This window comes from Phycodurus eques, chromosome 20, assembly GCF_024500275.1.
Source record: "Phycodurus eques isolate BA_2022a chromosome 20, UOR_Pequ_1.1, whole genome shotgun sequence".
NCBI classification, from domain to species: Eukaryota; Metazoa; Chordata; class Actinopteri; order Syngnathiformes; family Syngnathidae; genus Phycodurus; species Phycodurus eques.
The window spans coordinates 596,496-610,076 of NC_084544.1; the positions used below are offsets into that span (position 1 = coordinate 596,496).

The window sequence follows — 13,581 nt, forward strand, 5'->3', positions numbered from 1 at the left end:
TTACACTCGCTCTCAGTGAGATTGTACCACAGGCCATTTTGTATATAATTGACAATAACTGAGTAGGACCAAGCACATGAATAAATAGTATTGTAAAATGCAGCTGTAACACGCATGAATATGTGGCCATCAAACCTGAAGCACGTTGCTTCACTTTAGTACACACCTGAGAAACGCCACGTACGTAACCACCTTGACAACACACCCACGCACGAGACGCAAGAAATGAACTTGACATTTTCTGACAGCTAAAAAAAATTTGTGAATACATAGATACAGTTTGCGGTTTGCTAAACTGCTACATTGCGGTCATCCGTCACTGGATCAGCGATATACTTGGCAGACGTGTTAAGTCCGTAAGGTTAGGTTAGTAGCGGCAGCACTTGAAGTTCCAGAGCAAAGTCGGCAAGCAACATTTACGACATCACTTCCAATATTTCTTCCATGAAATTGTATTACTTGATTCACAACTGTCTATTCTCTTCGTTTCATAGCGTTTCTCTCGGCTACACTGCTTCCACTACCTGTATGAGGATGTTAGAGTTTTTGTTTTTTGTCCAATCAGATTTCAGTCTCTGTGTTGCCATGTCAATCTCATCTTCCCTTTGACCTTCACAATCACGAGTAGTGCCCCGCGTAACATTAGAAATAGGACTGTTTCTTGAACCAATCAGATTTCAAATCGCTGGCCCTTCAAGACATCTGCAGTTGTCCGTTTTCTGATCGGTCGGTCAGCGCAAACCTTGCCAGACTTCGACGAGCAAAACGGGAGTTGAACGACTCCCGATTTTTTTGTACTCGACGCTAAGGTGATGATCGTCGAGTCGACGTCGCTATTTTTTCAGTCGTGGCCAATCAAATTCACATTCATACCGCCTATGGATTTCAGTGAGGCGTCTGCGTCGCTCATGCCAAAAGACGCCATTCCACCAGTTATGCAGTGGATAAATCAATGAATAAACATACATATATACAAAACTTCCACGAACAGCTGAATCTGTGGGTGTTGATCCGCGAATATGCAGGGTTCCACTCTCATTGCTTTTTATGTTTTCGTCATGTTATGAGTTAAATACTGATTGTGAACTGCTCGAGATCAGTCGTCCCCAACCACCGGGACGCCGAGAAAGAATGACCAATTCATATCATTTCTGTTATATTGCAATTCGCGTGCCAACGTGTTTTATTTTGAAAATTGACCGGCTCCTCTCCGCCGCACCAGCTGCGCGTCTCAATTGACACGTCGAGACTCGAACGTTTCTCACGGCGGGAGAGCTCAAAGAACGAAATCATTTCATAAACTAATTCAGTTCATTACGTTTACTGGAAAGATTTGTTCTTTTGAACGAAACAACACTATATCAGGTGTCCTACTTAAAATACGGGTTTATCGCAACAGTTAACTCTCACGCACCATACAGATACAATCGTAGGTTGCTACTCGACACAGGCAGAACGACTTTTTGACGGCGTTAAAAGTCTACTCTCATTGAGGAGCTACGGAACTCCAGTTTGGCCTGGCTGCCTACAATAACTCCGACCCCCACTCCTGCGCGCCACGAACGGCGAAGGAGGAAGGAGAAGCGAGGCAAGCGTGTGTGTATATGTATACATGTATGTGCGTGTGTGTATATGTATACATGTATGTATGTGTGTGTCCGCGGTGCAAAGAAGGTTGGGGAACACTGCTCTTGATGACGTACACGGCACATTAGCATGCTGTTGTATTGCCTTTGTATAATACTGACAATGTCTAGGATTGCTACCAAAAACACTACCTGCCAAAATTAGCCCAGATTTGCTGCTAATGCTGTTAGAGAAAACAAATTCCATTGAAGGGGCTGAGCAACATGAGCACAACACAACACAACAAAACAGCTTAGCGGACGACGCGTGCGTGCGTGTGTGCGTGCTTGTGATGAACGCAGACAATCCCCAACCCAAAGTGGAGGCCGGCTGACGGCCCTCAGCCTGAAGTGGGAAGGACTGACAGAAAGTTGACTTGTTCGGCGAGCATTAGCAGTGCGGCGTTCGTGTTAGCTTGAGGCGGAACGTACGCGCCAGCCAGGATGAATGATGCGAACTCACGCGGCGAGTAGAATGGCTTCCAGTTCAACAACAGCGACTCCAAATGCGGGCTGCAATGTGCGCTGCGCTGCGCTCCGTGACGTCCGTGCACCATTTTTCGTTGATATAGAAGCATATCCCGCCGCCTTATGTTTTCCCCGATGATCCCATGCGGCGGTCTGCCCGGTGAAGACGGAAGCCCCGAAGCATGACGGCGCCATCGGGTACAGCCTCACAGAGCCAAGTCTCCGTAAAGCGCATGGCGGCGGAACGTCCGAAGTCTTTACCGGTCTTTATCAGAAGATGAAGCTCGTCCATTTTATTTGGGTAGGGAGCGTAGATTCGCGAGGTGGATCGACGGGAACGCCAATCTGTATCCTCTCTTGCGGAGCTTCACCTGGATGCCGGCTCGCTTCCCTCTGTGGCGCCGCCTCCGTCTCCACGCGCCGAAGACCGCGGTCGCCGCTCCGGTGAGTAACTCGGGGGGGAAAAACTGAGCGGATTTGCGAAAGTTGGTGAAAGAAAGTCCGGAGTAGCCTCCTTGATGGTTAGCAAGTCTCCCCTTGTGTAAGCGAGTCGTGTAATGTCTCCAAAGACGAACGAAAAACACAAAAACAAAAACAATACTAGAGAGCGCGTAACCGAGTGGGCGCCATCTTCTACCTTCTCTTTGGTCTTCCTCTTGCATGGCAGCTCCATCCTCAGTTCAGCTTCCTGACAGCCTGATGAATAAAACCGTCTTTGAGTCAGCTCGTCCTGGCCCGCAGACTCCGCAGAAGAGGCTGTGTGACGGACGGGTGGCATCCCCCGCTATGCGGAGGGCTTCGCGAGTCAGGCGGGTGCTGTGAACGTCCTGCAGGGAGCAACAGAGGTTCTGATGATATTTTGTATTCTGCATGAAACGAATAAAAAGATGGTCAAATAAAATCAAACTGAATCAACTTGCCCGATATATATTGGGGCTCACTAAAATTGTTAGATAGACAGACGCAGAGCTAAGATAGCCGATTATAGATACTTGATTAATCCCGTCATAAATCAAGCTCTCACAACAGCAATATTCACAGAAATACACTGCTATATATTTATGTACAACCGAGAAACAAAGTACACACAAACTCTAAATCTAATCTAATCTCATCTATAAAAGACAAATCTAAATAGATGACGTTGAATGTCGCTACTGGATACGGTAACTAGTAGTTGAACGGGGTTATGCGGAACCCATTTCGACATCTGGCAAAACAGGTCAAAGGGCAAATGGCGGAGACGGGGAAAGAGCACCCGCAGGAACTTTCAGCGTCTACAATGGCTTTTGTTCTGCACAAGATGTCTTCGAGATCTGCCAAAGATACATATATCAAATTATATTTGTATTAATAAATGATATACATGCATTTAAGGTTTGTCAGATGACACCAGCCATAACAAAAACAACATTTTAGCAAGTTGGGCTTCAAACAATCGTGTCATCAACCCGTAGTTATGCTTGTTAGCGTAGCAAACACGGGACGTCTGCTGAGCTGTTTTGGTCACGTGACGTTCCGCATAATAGGCCACAGTAATATATTTGTACAGTGAGTGCAAAGTGGGAAGTTGGGCCTGTAGGATTGGCATGTAGTATGTCCTACATTACATACACTTGGGGTCCTCAAATGCATTTTCCATCGTACTTAACCTGTTCAACGCCAGCGGGAAGTTGAATTGTTTTATCCATCAACCAAATATTACTGGAATGTACTTTTTTTTTTTCCTAAATAAGCTCTCAGTTTCCACTTTATTTTCACTGCATAATGTTTCTTTATCAAGTCATTTCTGTCAACTCTAGATAATGCTAATCAATAATGTTATTGATAATAGCTGTAAATGTGATTGTGTAGAGCTGTACATTGCTTTCACTAATGTACTTCACAACATGCCCTTTGTTTTTCTCTTTGTTTTTTGTTTTGTTTGTTGATTTTGGTTTTATCTGGCAGGCGCTTTTCCTTCTAAAAAGATACCGGGTCCCTTTAAGAGGGGGCGGGTCCCCGCCACAGGCGCCCTGGACGCCGGCCAATCGGAGGAAAACCCGGACGTGACGTCGGCTCGAGCGTTGGGTAGTCGCTGGCCGACGCGCCAAATTTCAAAGCACTTCCTGTCCGGAGGAAGAAAGCCGAGCAGGAGAAGGCCCACGGCGGCCCGGAGGACGGCGACGACGGCGACCCAAACCCAAGCCGAACTTCCCCGCGCACCTCGACGCCTGCTCGACGGCCGTTCCGCAGGAGGAGCAGCCCGTTAACGTCGGCTGGGTGTCGTAAGTGGCGCATTTTGACGGCTTTTGTCGAGGAGGGATCGACGTCAGCTAGCTTAGCGACGGTTCGCTCTTCCTGAGCACAGCCGATACCGTCAAACAAGATCCTAAAAAGTGCACCAAAAAAACAATAAAAAGTCAACGTTAACCCGCTTATATGCGTGGTTTAAAAGTGTCATCACGTTTGACCTGATTGGGGCTCTTCCGGTGACGTAGCGTGTGTCGGTGCTGCTCGGCCAATCGAAAAGAAGAAAGTCAAGAAATCGAAAAAGCCAAAACTGCTTTTTGAATCCAGAAAAAGTCATGCTTGGACGACTCGGCGATACATGGCCCGCGGGCTGCACACATAGTTTAAACATCCTGTAAGGGAAATATAAAGAAAAATAAATTAAAAAAATGGTACAGTCCCAGTAGCATTATTCTCACACACACACACACACACACATACTGTAGAAGAAGCCATTTCAAACAAAACTGTGCACTACTTCTCCACTGCAAGGCTTCAAACTGCATTTTCTCAGAGGAAAGGTTACAACAGACATGCAGAGAGACTGGAGGACTCACAGAAAGGCAAAGAAGTGGACACCCTTGTAATTGTCATCAAACATGTTGAGAACAGTGGACATCCGCCTCACAGTTCTGAGCACCCGGGTTCAAATCCGGCCTCGCCTGTATGGAGTTTGCATGTTCTCCCCGTGCCTGCGTGGCTTTTCTCCAGGTACTCCACTTTCCTCCCACACCCCCAAAACATGCGTGCTAGGTTAATTGAAGACTCTAAATTGCCTGTAGGTGTGAATGGTTGTTAGTTTATATGTGCCCTGCAATTGGCTGGCGACCGGTTCGGGGTGTAACCCGCCTCTCGCCCGAAGATAGCACGGGTAGGCTCCAGCACGCAAGCGGTTCGGATGTTGAGAATGTTGCCGTTCAGCTTCTTGTTAGGCAACAACAAAGTTTTGCGAAAAGTCCTGAAACATTTGGACATTCAAAAGTTTAAAGAAGGTCACCTGAAGTTCATCTTTAAAGGTTGTAGTGCATTTTAGGTACATCCTGAAATTTCAACCGAAAACCCACCGAGGTTGTCTTGAGATACGAGTTAACCAACTTACAATTTTTTGAGATACCACCCTTCGCTCAGCCAATTTTTTGTATTTTTTAAAAAAAATTTATAAACTTTTTTTATTTTATTTTTTTTTGCTTTGACTTGCGAGCAAAAATTTGAGATGCATGTGTTGGACAGTGGCAGTGACATCAACTCGCGTCACGACAACCTGCATTTCGCAGAGAGGATTAGTAAATATTTTTAAAATAAAGAGGCTTCAACTTTCTGTTTCTTGCCATTCCCAGTTAAAGTTGACTTCAAAATTAAACATAAAACAAAGAGACTTACACAGTGTGTGTTCATAACAACCATGTACAGTATATCTGTCTGTCTGTCTGTATTATACTGGCCAAGGCGCGCACACCAGAAGGAGCAGCACATTGTCCATTGATTTGAAGCAAAAAACAAAAAAAAAGTGGCAAATTATTTATTTGTCATTACTGTATATTTGTATAAAGTGAAATATGAGTGCTATATTCAAAAGACATTGCAAACTTTCAATTATTTTTGGGGAGGCATAAATGGATGAATTGCATTTTCTTCATTTCAATGGCGGGGAATGATTAAAGTGTTTTGAATTATGAGCATGGTCAAGAACAACAAACTTGCATCTCAAAGCGCCCTGTATTTTGGAGTCTGGTATATTGTTGGACACAAACATCAGTAGTATGGCAGCTGCTAATTGTTGACTGTTTGCTTCTGTAATTGCAGAACATGATTGTAGGGGGTGAGAGTATACTTTGCTGGTGTCTTAATTTATTTTCTTTTGTTTCCTTTCAGATGATGCAGAGGGAGCACAAACTGTGAATCATTAACACACAAAGGAACTGTCTTTTTCATCTGACACAATTTTTGTCTTCAGTCCCTAACCCCTCCGTGGGAAGACCCCCCCCCCACCCCCCCCACCCCCCACCATTTGCATCAGCTCAGACGACCTCATTTATTAACGCCAGATGGCGTTTAGCCTGCCGCAGACGTCTTCAGCGGAATAATTTACCACAGGCAGAGCGAGTCCCCGAATGCAGCGCGGCCCGCTGTAGCGGGCGGGCGGCTTCTCCGGGACAAAGGCGTCCGTCATGCTGTCGGGGGCGCAGCCGTGCTTCCAGCTGCTCCGCATCGGCGCCTCGGCGGGGGGCTCCGCGCGGGATCTGTACACTTTCCGGCCGGCGCCCGGCCACTCGGTCTTCCGCCTGGGCAGGGCGGACCAGCTGTGCGACGTCACGCTGGACTCGCCGGCCGTGTCGCGCGTCCACGCCGAGCTGCACGCCGAGGGCCAGGCGGCGCACGAGGAGGGATGGCGGGTCCACATCAAGGACAGGAGCACTCACGGTCAGATGTAAACATAAACACGCGTCATTGTCTACAAAAACATCAAGCTGGCATAATCAAACATCATCATGAAGAACCACACATATTTGCACAAACTTGTTAACAAAGAACATACTTGTGATTAAAAACAGCAATTGTAAACATGACCCATAAACTTGTAAAGAAAAGCAACATGGAAGATGTTATGTAACCACACAAATGTAGATACAAAATTCATCTTGATGCAAACTTTTAAACCAAAAACATGTACTGTAATTTCTCGTGTATAATGTGCATCCCCCCCCCAAATTGTCAAAAGTCAATAGTTCGCATTTTACATGGGCATAGGGGAAAATGGAGAGGAAAAAAAAAAAAAATTACTTGGATTTTATAAATGTATGCTGCCATCTAGAGGTTATGAAAAAGCTGTACACTTTCATTCTAATATGCCACTGCCACCTCGGGGGTATGAAAAAGGTGTAGTCGACACTTTTCATTCTCATATGACTCCATATATATATCAAAAGTTTATATACCCTGCGAAATATTATTATTCTTTTTTAAATATGACTGAACACCCATCATAAATTTCTTTGTTTTGTTTAATGCTAATGCTTTTCTGAAGTGCTTGACGGTTTAATTTGAAACGCTTTAAAATAAAATATTTCGCCTGGCCCTTCGTTTTCTTTGAAGAATTGTACCCATCTTACAAATTCTGCCTGGGTAATCAAACATCCATCCATCCATTTTCCGAGCCGCTTCTCCTCACGCTGGTCGCGGGCGTGCCGGAGCCTATCCCAGCCATCATCGGGCAGGAGGCGGGGTACGCCCTGAACCGGTTGCCAGCCAATCGCAGGTAATCAAACATATGAGCACAAATGTGTTTTCTCATTTACTAAATAAAAGTAGCGCTGTGAATTTTTTTTTTTAATTACGTGTTCAAATAAAGTGCATAACTTTAGAATAATTCTTTGGGGGGGACGGGGGGGGACGAAAAAAATACAGATATTTCATGTTTTGATCGTATTGGGAGAAGTAAAATCATGCATTGTAAAAATGCATTTTACAATTAGCAATTTTGAGGTCAACTTTGGGGGTGCGTATTGTACACGAGAAATTACGGTACACTCAAACCACACATACTTGCAGACAAAAAGCAAAGCAAACGCTTCTAAACAAAAACAGAATTGAAAACGAAAAGCATGACTTGTTGAAACACCCGCAGAGAATTGCAAGCAAAAAGTATGATGTCAGTGGCGCGGCGGACGACTGGTTAGCACATCCGCCTAACATTTCTGAGGACCGGGGTTCAAATCCCGGTCTCGCCAGTGTGGAGTTTGCATGTTCTCCCCGTGCCTGCGTGGGTTTTCTCCGGGCACTCCGGTTTCCTCCCACATCCCAAAAACATGCGTGCTCGGTTGATTGAAGACTCTAGATTGTTTGTAGGTGTGAATGTGAGTGCGAATGGTTGTTTGTTTCTATGTGCCCTGCGATTGGCTGGCGACCAGTTCAGGGTGTTCCCCGCCCAAAGACGGCTGGGATAGGCTCCGGCACGCCCGGGACCCTTGTGAGGCTAAGCGGTACGGAAAATGGATGGAAGTTTGCCATGTCGAAACCGCTGCGCAAAATTGTAAACAAAAAGCATGACGTGTCGAAACAGCCGCACAAAATGGCAAACGGAAGGCGTGCCTTGCGGAACCAGCCGAGCAAACGATTGCTCACACAAAGCGTGCCGTCGCCAGGCACCTGGGTGAATGAGGTCCGCCTGCAGGCGGGCGTCCAATGGGAGCTGTCGGACGGCGACGCGCTGACCTTCGGGGGTCACCCGGCTCCTGGGAGCCCCGAGTTCTACTTCCTCTTCCAGAAGGTCAAAGTTCGTCCGCTGGACTTCGACGCCATCACGGTTCCGAAGGTGAGACGCTCCACGCGCTCTGATCCCTTCCGACATTTATACGAGCCGTTTTCATATCAAGACACTGGGAAAAAGTAAAAACACGGCAACGCTTCGAGTCCTACTTTAATTTTCACTGGCATTATTTCTTGTGGTTCTTCAGGCAGGCGCCTTTTCGTCCGACCTGCAGAACCGGATCAGAACCAACCCCGAGCGCAAGGCGGCGGCGTGCGTGAATCTGTCCAAGCTGTCACTCAACCGCTCCACCGTCATCCTGGACTCCATCGGCAGCCTGAGCAAGATGAAGGGCAGCGCGTGGACCTTCCGGAGGAGCCGCTGGCACGAGGGGGCCGCCTCCGACCCGGGCTCCTCGTCCTCGCCGCCCCCCCCTCCTCCTCCGCCGCCGTCGTCCTCGCCCGCCGCCGCCTCCTCCTCCTCCTCCTCCTCCTCGCTGCCCCCCAAGTCTCTGGCGCCGGCCTCCAGGAGCCGCAGGAAGTCTGCGCACACGGTGCTGCTGGAGGACGGCAGCTCGGACGAGTCTCGAAGCGGGACGGGTGAGACGACGCGGGTCCCCCCCGGCGCATCAGTGCACTGCCTTCCAAATGATATTTTTCTCTCATGTTCCTCAATAGTTGATACAAAGGATAGTGGGCATGATTTTTAATTCATCAAAAGTCAGAATGCAGTATAGTTCATGTTTTTGAACAAACCGCCCAATGGTAACAGTGAGAAACTTTCCGGTTACATTTTGGAAAGGGTCCTCTGGTTTGATCTGTTCAAATTGTTAGTTTTCAGAGAGTTTCTGCTTAACTTTCTTTGCGATTGTCATGCTTGAAGATGAATTTGTTTCGAAAGGCACCCTTTTTCTTTTTGGTCCTATAGAAGAAAAGTCCACCGACTTTTCAGAGAGGATTTTCACACCTTCGGGGACCCGGAAGGTGCCGACCAGATATTTCCGGCCAAATACGTGACTCCGCCAGTCGGCAGCCTTGTTGGGACGTGTTGCCCTCCCCCCAACCGTCCGCTACTCCGCCCGTCTGGATCGTCCGGGCTTGCTCAGTAATTTGGGGCTGCGAGGAAAACCTCTGCATCACTTGCCGTTTCGGGCATAAGAGGAAAGAAAGTCATGTGTGGCCCCCGTCGTCTTGGCCCCCCCCCAACCTCAACCCTGTTGAGAACCTTTGGAGCATCCTCAAACAAATGATTTATGAAGGTGGGAAGCATCCAAATTGCAGCTCTGGGAAGCAGCAGCACCTGCAAATTCAATCAATGGCTAATTTCAGTTCCTTCAAATCTGTTAAATGTCTTGAAACTCTGTCGTGCGTAATCATTTGGATCAACGTGTTTTAATTAAAAAAAAAAAAAAAAATGTCATCCCTCCCAAAAATACTGCTGTCATTGGGCTTTTTGTTGAAAAACGTTCGACTTCTATTCTGACAGTTAATGGCAGTAGACTGGAACAGGATCCCGAATGAAGTTGAAGTTTTGTTTTCATGACGCAAACCCGGATTTTCTGGTAGGCACGGAGGAGGAAGCGATGCCATGGCGAGGCAGGAAGAAGCGTCGGCTCTACAAGTCGGACTCGGAGGCTCTCTGCTCGCCGCCGCCTTCTCGCCCGCGTCCCCGGGAAGCCAAGCCCTTCCCGGTGGGCATCAGGACCATCGGCAGCTTCCACGGCGCCGTGACCAACGCCCGCCTGGACCACCGCCACCGCCGCCGCGTCTTCCCCCCGCCGCCGAGGCAAGGCCGCCTTCGCGACGTGGCCGCCTTCTGCCAGCGGAGAGCCGCCGCGAGGGGGCGTCGGAGGGCTCACGGCTTGCCGGTTTTCTCCCCGCTGGTGGTGGGAGGGGAGAGCTACAACCCGGCGTCGCCCTCGGTGAGGGTTTGCGCGGCGCCGAGGGGCCGCGCGGCATTCAACGGGTTCCGCCAGCAGCCCAGGTAAGACGCTTCCGAAGGTGCTCGGCATTGTAGAAGTACGGGAAGTAACCTTAACAAGATTGCGCCAAAGCACCACTTTACTATCGGGGCTTTGGTGTGATCTTGTGGCTTTTTTTTTTTTTTTAATAAATAAATAAATAAAAATAATTTTTACAGTGTTGTGTTTTGAAAACACAAACAGTAATAATAAAACAACATCATTCACTCGTTGACTGCCAGCCGTTTTCAAAACAGAGTTCCCCATATTGGCAGCCATTTTCGAGCTCTTCAAGACCCACGCGATATTTAGTTTTGTGACAATATAAGAATGGAAGTAGCCAGAAAAAAGCTGGTTTCTCTCTCTCTTTCCGTTCTTGAGTAATAAGCAGGAGAACGTGGGTCGGTTTCACCAAAAGCTCAATTTTCTGACCGAGCTTTTTGTGAAAAGAAACATGTTGAGCACCACAGTGGTTTTGTCACTCATTTTTTGCTTTTGTGACGCCTCAAACATTAAATCAACAAAAACAATGCTAAGGCTTCTGATGTCAAAGTGAAAATTCATAGATATAAATGTTGAAGCAATGCTCACTCAGCGCGTGGCTTGAGCTGAACGTCGGCGGCTTTTGTAACGGTGTTCGCCGTTGACTCGTGAGCTGCGTCATCTTTTCTCACAATGGTGACACACACACTTTCTACCTACCACAACACATTGTGTTTGTAGCGCACACACACACACTCTGTTCGAGTGTGATGTACCTAAACTTGTCCGACTTCCAACATGTTGGCATTTCTGTCCCTCGTAATTGACGTGACCAGCAGAGTTTCACTGCCTAATCTTGATCTACTCGAAAGCTGCGCTGATCTCAAATCCAAAGCGATGCAATGGCGCCATCGACGGGGATCTGTTCATCGTTAGCGGTTCACAAAGCTGAATTTCACAGACAAGCCGGACGAGACGCCGACCCGTTAAAAACGCACTTGACGAATAAACACGTCAGCGGCGGTAGACGCTTGGATTCCACGGAAGTAATTGAGTGAAATCAAATGTAAAGCCTTACACAGTTTGTTCATTATGATACTTTTAATTGGCATTGTGCTGTTCATTCTGGTGTGCACCACTTGGCCAACAGGGGGCAGTGTAACGTACAGACATAAGTGTAGAGCGTCTGACTGAGGCGCAATCCTAGGACGTCCGTCAAACAAGGTTAATGCTGTTTGATTAAAATCGACAATGTGTAATTTCCTTGTTTTTTTTGTTGTTGTTTTTTTTCCTAGTTGAACTGGAAGTGGCAATAAACAGCTTGACGACTTTTTCTTAAGAATTGTTCGCTATCTGCCAGACTGCTGCTTGTTTGGAAGTTAGCTGCTGCCATCTAGCGCGTGTATAAAAAAAAAAAAAAAATGTAAATGCTGTGCAACTCAAGACAAGAAATCTGGCAAACGACGGCTTGTATCTCGCAAAATTGAGTTGAGGTACTTGTGTGCAGTTTGTCAAAGGTCAACATCACGCCCGTGGTGACTCCTCTCATTTGTTCCTTGCTCGCAGCAAGCGTCGCGGCCGCCCCAGGAAGCACCCCCTTCCCCCTCGGCCCTCCCTGCCCTCGCCTTCCTCCTCGTCTTCCTCCTCCACCTCTTCGGGCTCGTCCTCCTCTGGCTCGTCGTCCGACGAGGACGACGACGCAGAGGAGGCGACGCCGGCCGGCGGGTCAGGGGAGCCGTGCGCGGCCCCCCGCTGCCTGCTGCCCCAGCAGGACCCAGTCCAGTGGATCCAGTGCGACGTGTGCGACGCCTGGTACCACATCGATTGTCTCCGCGTGGACCGCAAAAAGCTGCTGAGGGACCCCAACGCCGATTTCCACTGCGGCTGCTGCTGAGCTGCACCCCTCGCTCGAAGTCACGACGGACCGCCGACTTCCTCTTTGCTGCCGTGCAGGAGTCCGGCGACTCGGGTGGGATTTTAGGGTTGAACGCGATGAAATTCTCGATCCGGACAAAGACGACTTTCTGCCGCCTCGGCCGCAATCGATCTTTGTCCGCACGGTGACTTGAAACGCGAATGAGGCCTTATCAGTTTTTGCTGAGGATGAAGATGATGCTCGGGACAATAATGCGATGCCCCGCCGCCACTGTACACGGGCGGCTCCGCCATTTTGTGCAGATGGCAGCTGCCCGGATCATATCCTGGCAGCATCACCGAAGGCCACTTTATTAGGTACCCCATCTATTGAGATCCAATGACAAAAAAAATCAGCCTTACAAAAAGAACACTTGGTTATGATTGACACCCAGGCAGCAGCGTATTGCCATATTTAGGAATTGTTCATTCTTCTTGTTAATGAATCACATGTGTAAGGGCCTCAAAATACTCAAAAGAAAATCATCAATGTACGATGTTAAGGGGGTCCGCGACTTGACCCCTGTGGCACATCACCTTGAAAGTTAGGAAAAAAAGGAATTGGCCCCCAACACCAGTCTGACTTCTGATGAGTGACTCAAATTTGTAGGGGCCTCAAAATGCTAAAAAAAATATCATCAGTGTTGATTTTAGGGGGTCCGCAACATGGCCCCTGTGGCACACCGCCTTGAAAGGTAGGGGAAAAAAAGACACCTGACACCAGTCTGACTTCAGATGAATGAATCACATGCTCCTCTGCTTTACTTTGAAAAACAATGCAGATGGATGGGTGACTCGAAAGATAATATACCTAATGAGCTTAACAAATTATTAAACATTTCTCTCTATGATCCAGTGCAAACCCAATAACGCTATTAAATCATTACCTCTGTCAATCAAAAAGTAAACAAGTTTGTAAAGGCAGTATTTTGATATTGTTATTAAATGGTGTACCTAATAAAGTACCAGGTGATTCTTTGATCTTTTGGACCTCAAGTGACTCGTCTGTTCGAAGCAATTATATTTGTGAGAGGGGGTGTATCGGGGGGGGGGGAGTAAAAATGTCATTGATGGTTTGTGTGGTCGTCTTTGGCGCCCCACTGCGACCGCATGGT

At 47.7% G+C, this 13,581-nt stretch overlaps 1 protein-coding gene across 2 annotated transcripts; it reads left to right on the forward strand.

The window, feature by feature from the left end:
* Window positions 1–1,946: 1,946 nt before the first annotated feature.
* Window positions 1,947–12,527, forward strand: tcf19l (transcription factor 19 (SC1), like). Of its 2 annotated transcripts, none has more exons than XM_061664211.1 (7): window positions 1,947–2,537; window positions 4,044–4,360; window positions 6,237–6,785; window positions 8,507–8,676; window positions 8,819–9,209; window positions 10,176–10,593; window positions 12,119–12,527. In XM_061664211.1, exons 3-7 carry the CDS (start codon window positions 6,533–6,535, stop codon window positions 12,444–12,446), a joined length of 1,560 nt encoding a protein of 519 aa, XP_061520195.1. In that variant the 5' UTR covers window positions 1,947–2,537; window positions 4,044–4,360; window positions 6,237–6,532; the 3' UTR covers window positions 12,447–12,527. The 2 variants fall into 2 exon arrangements, with proteins under 2 accessions (XP_061520195.1, XP_061520196.1); XM_061664212.1 differs by lacking the exon at window positions 1,947–2,537 and adding an exon at window positions 2,802–2,938.
* Window positions 12,528–13,581: the final 1,054 nt, after the last annotated feature.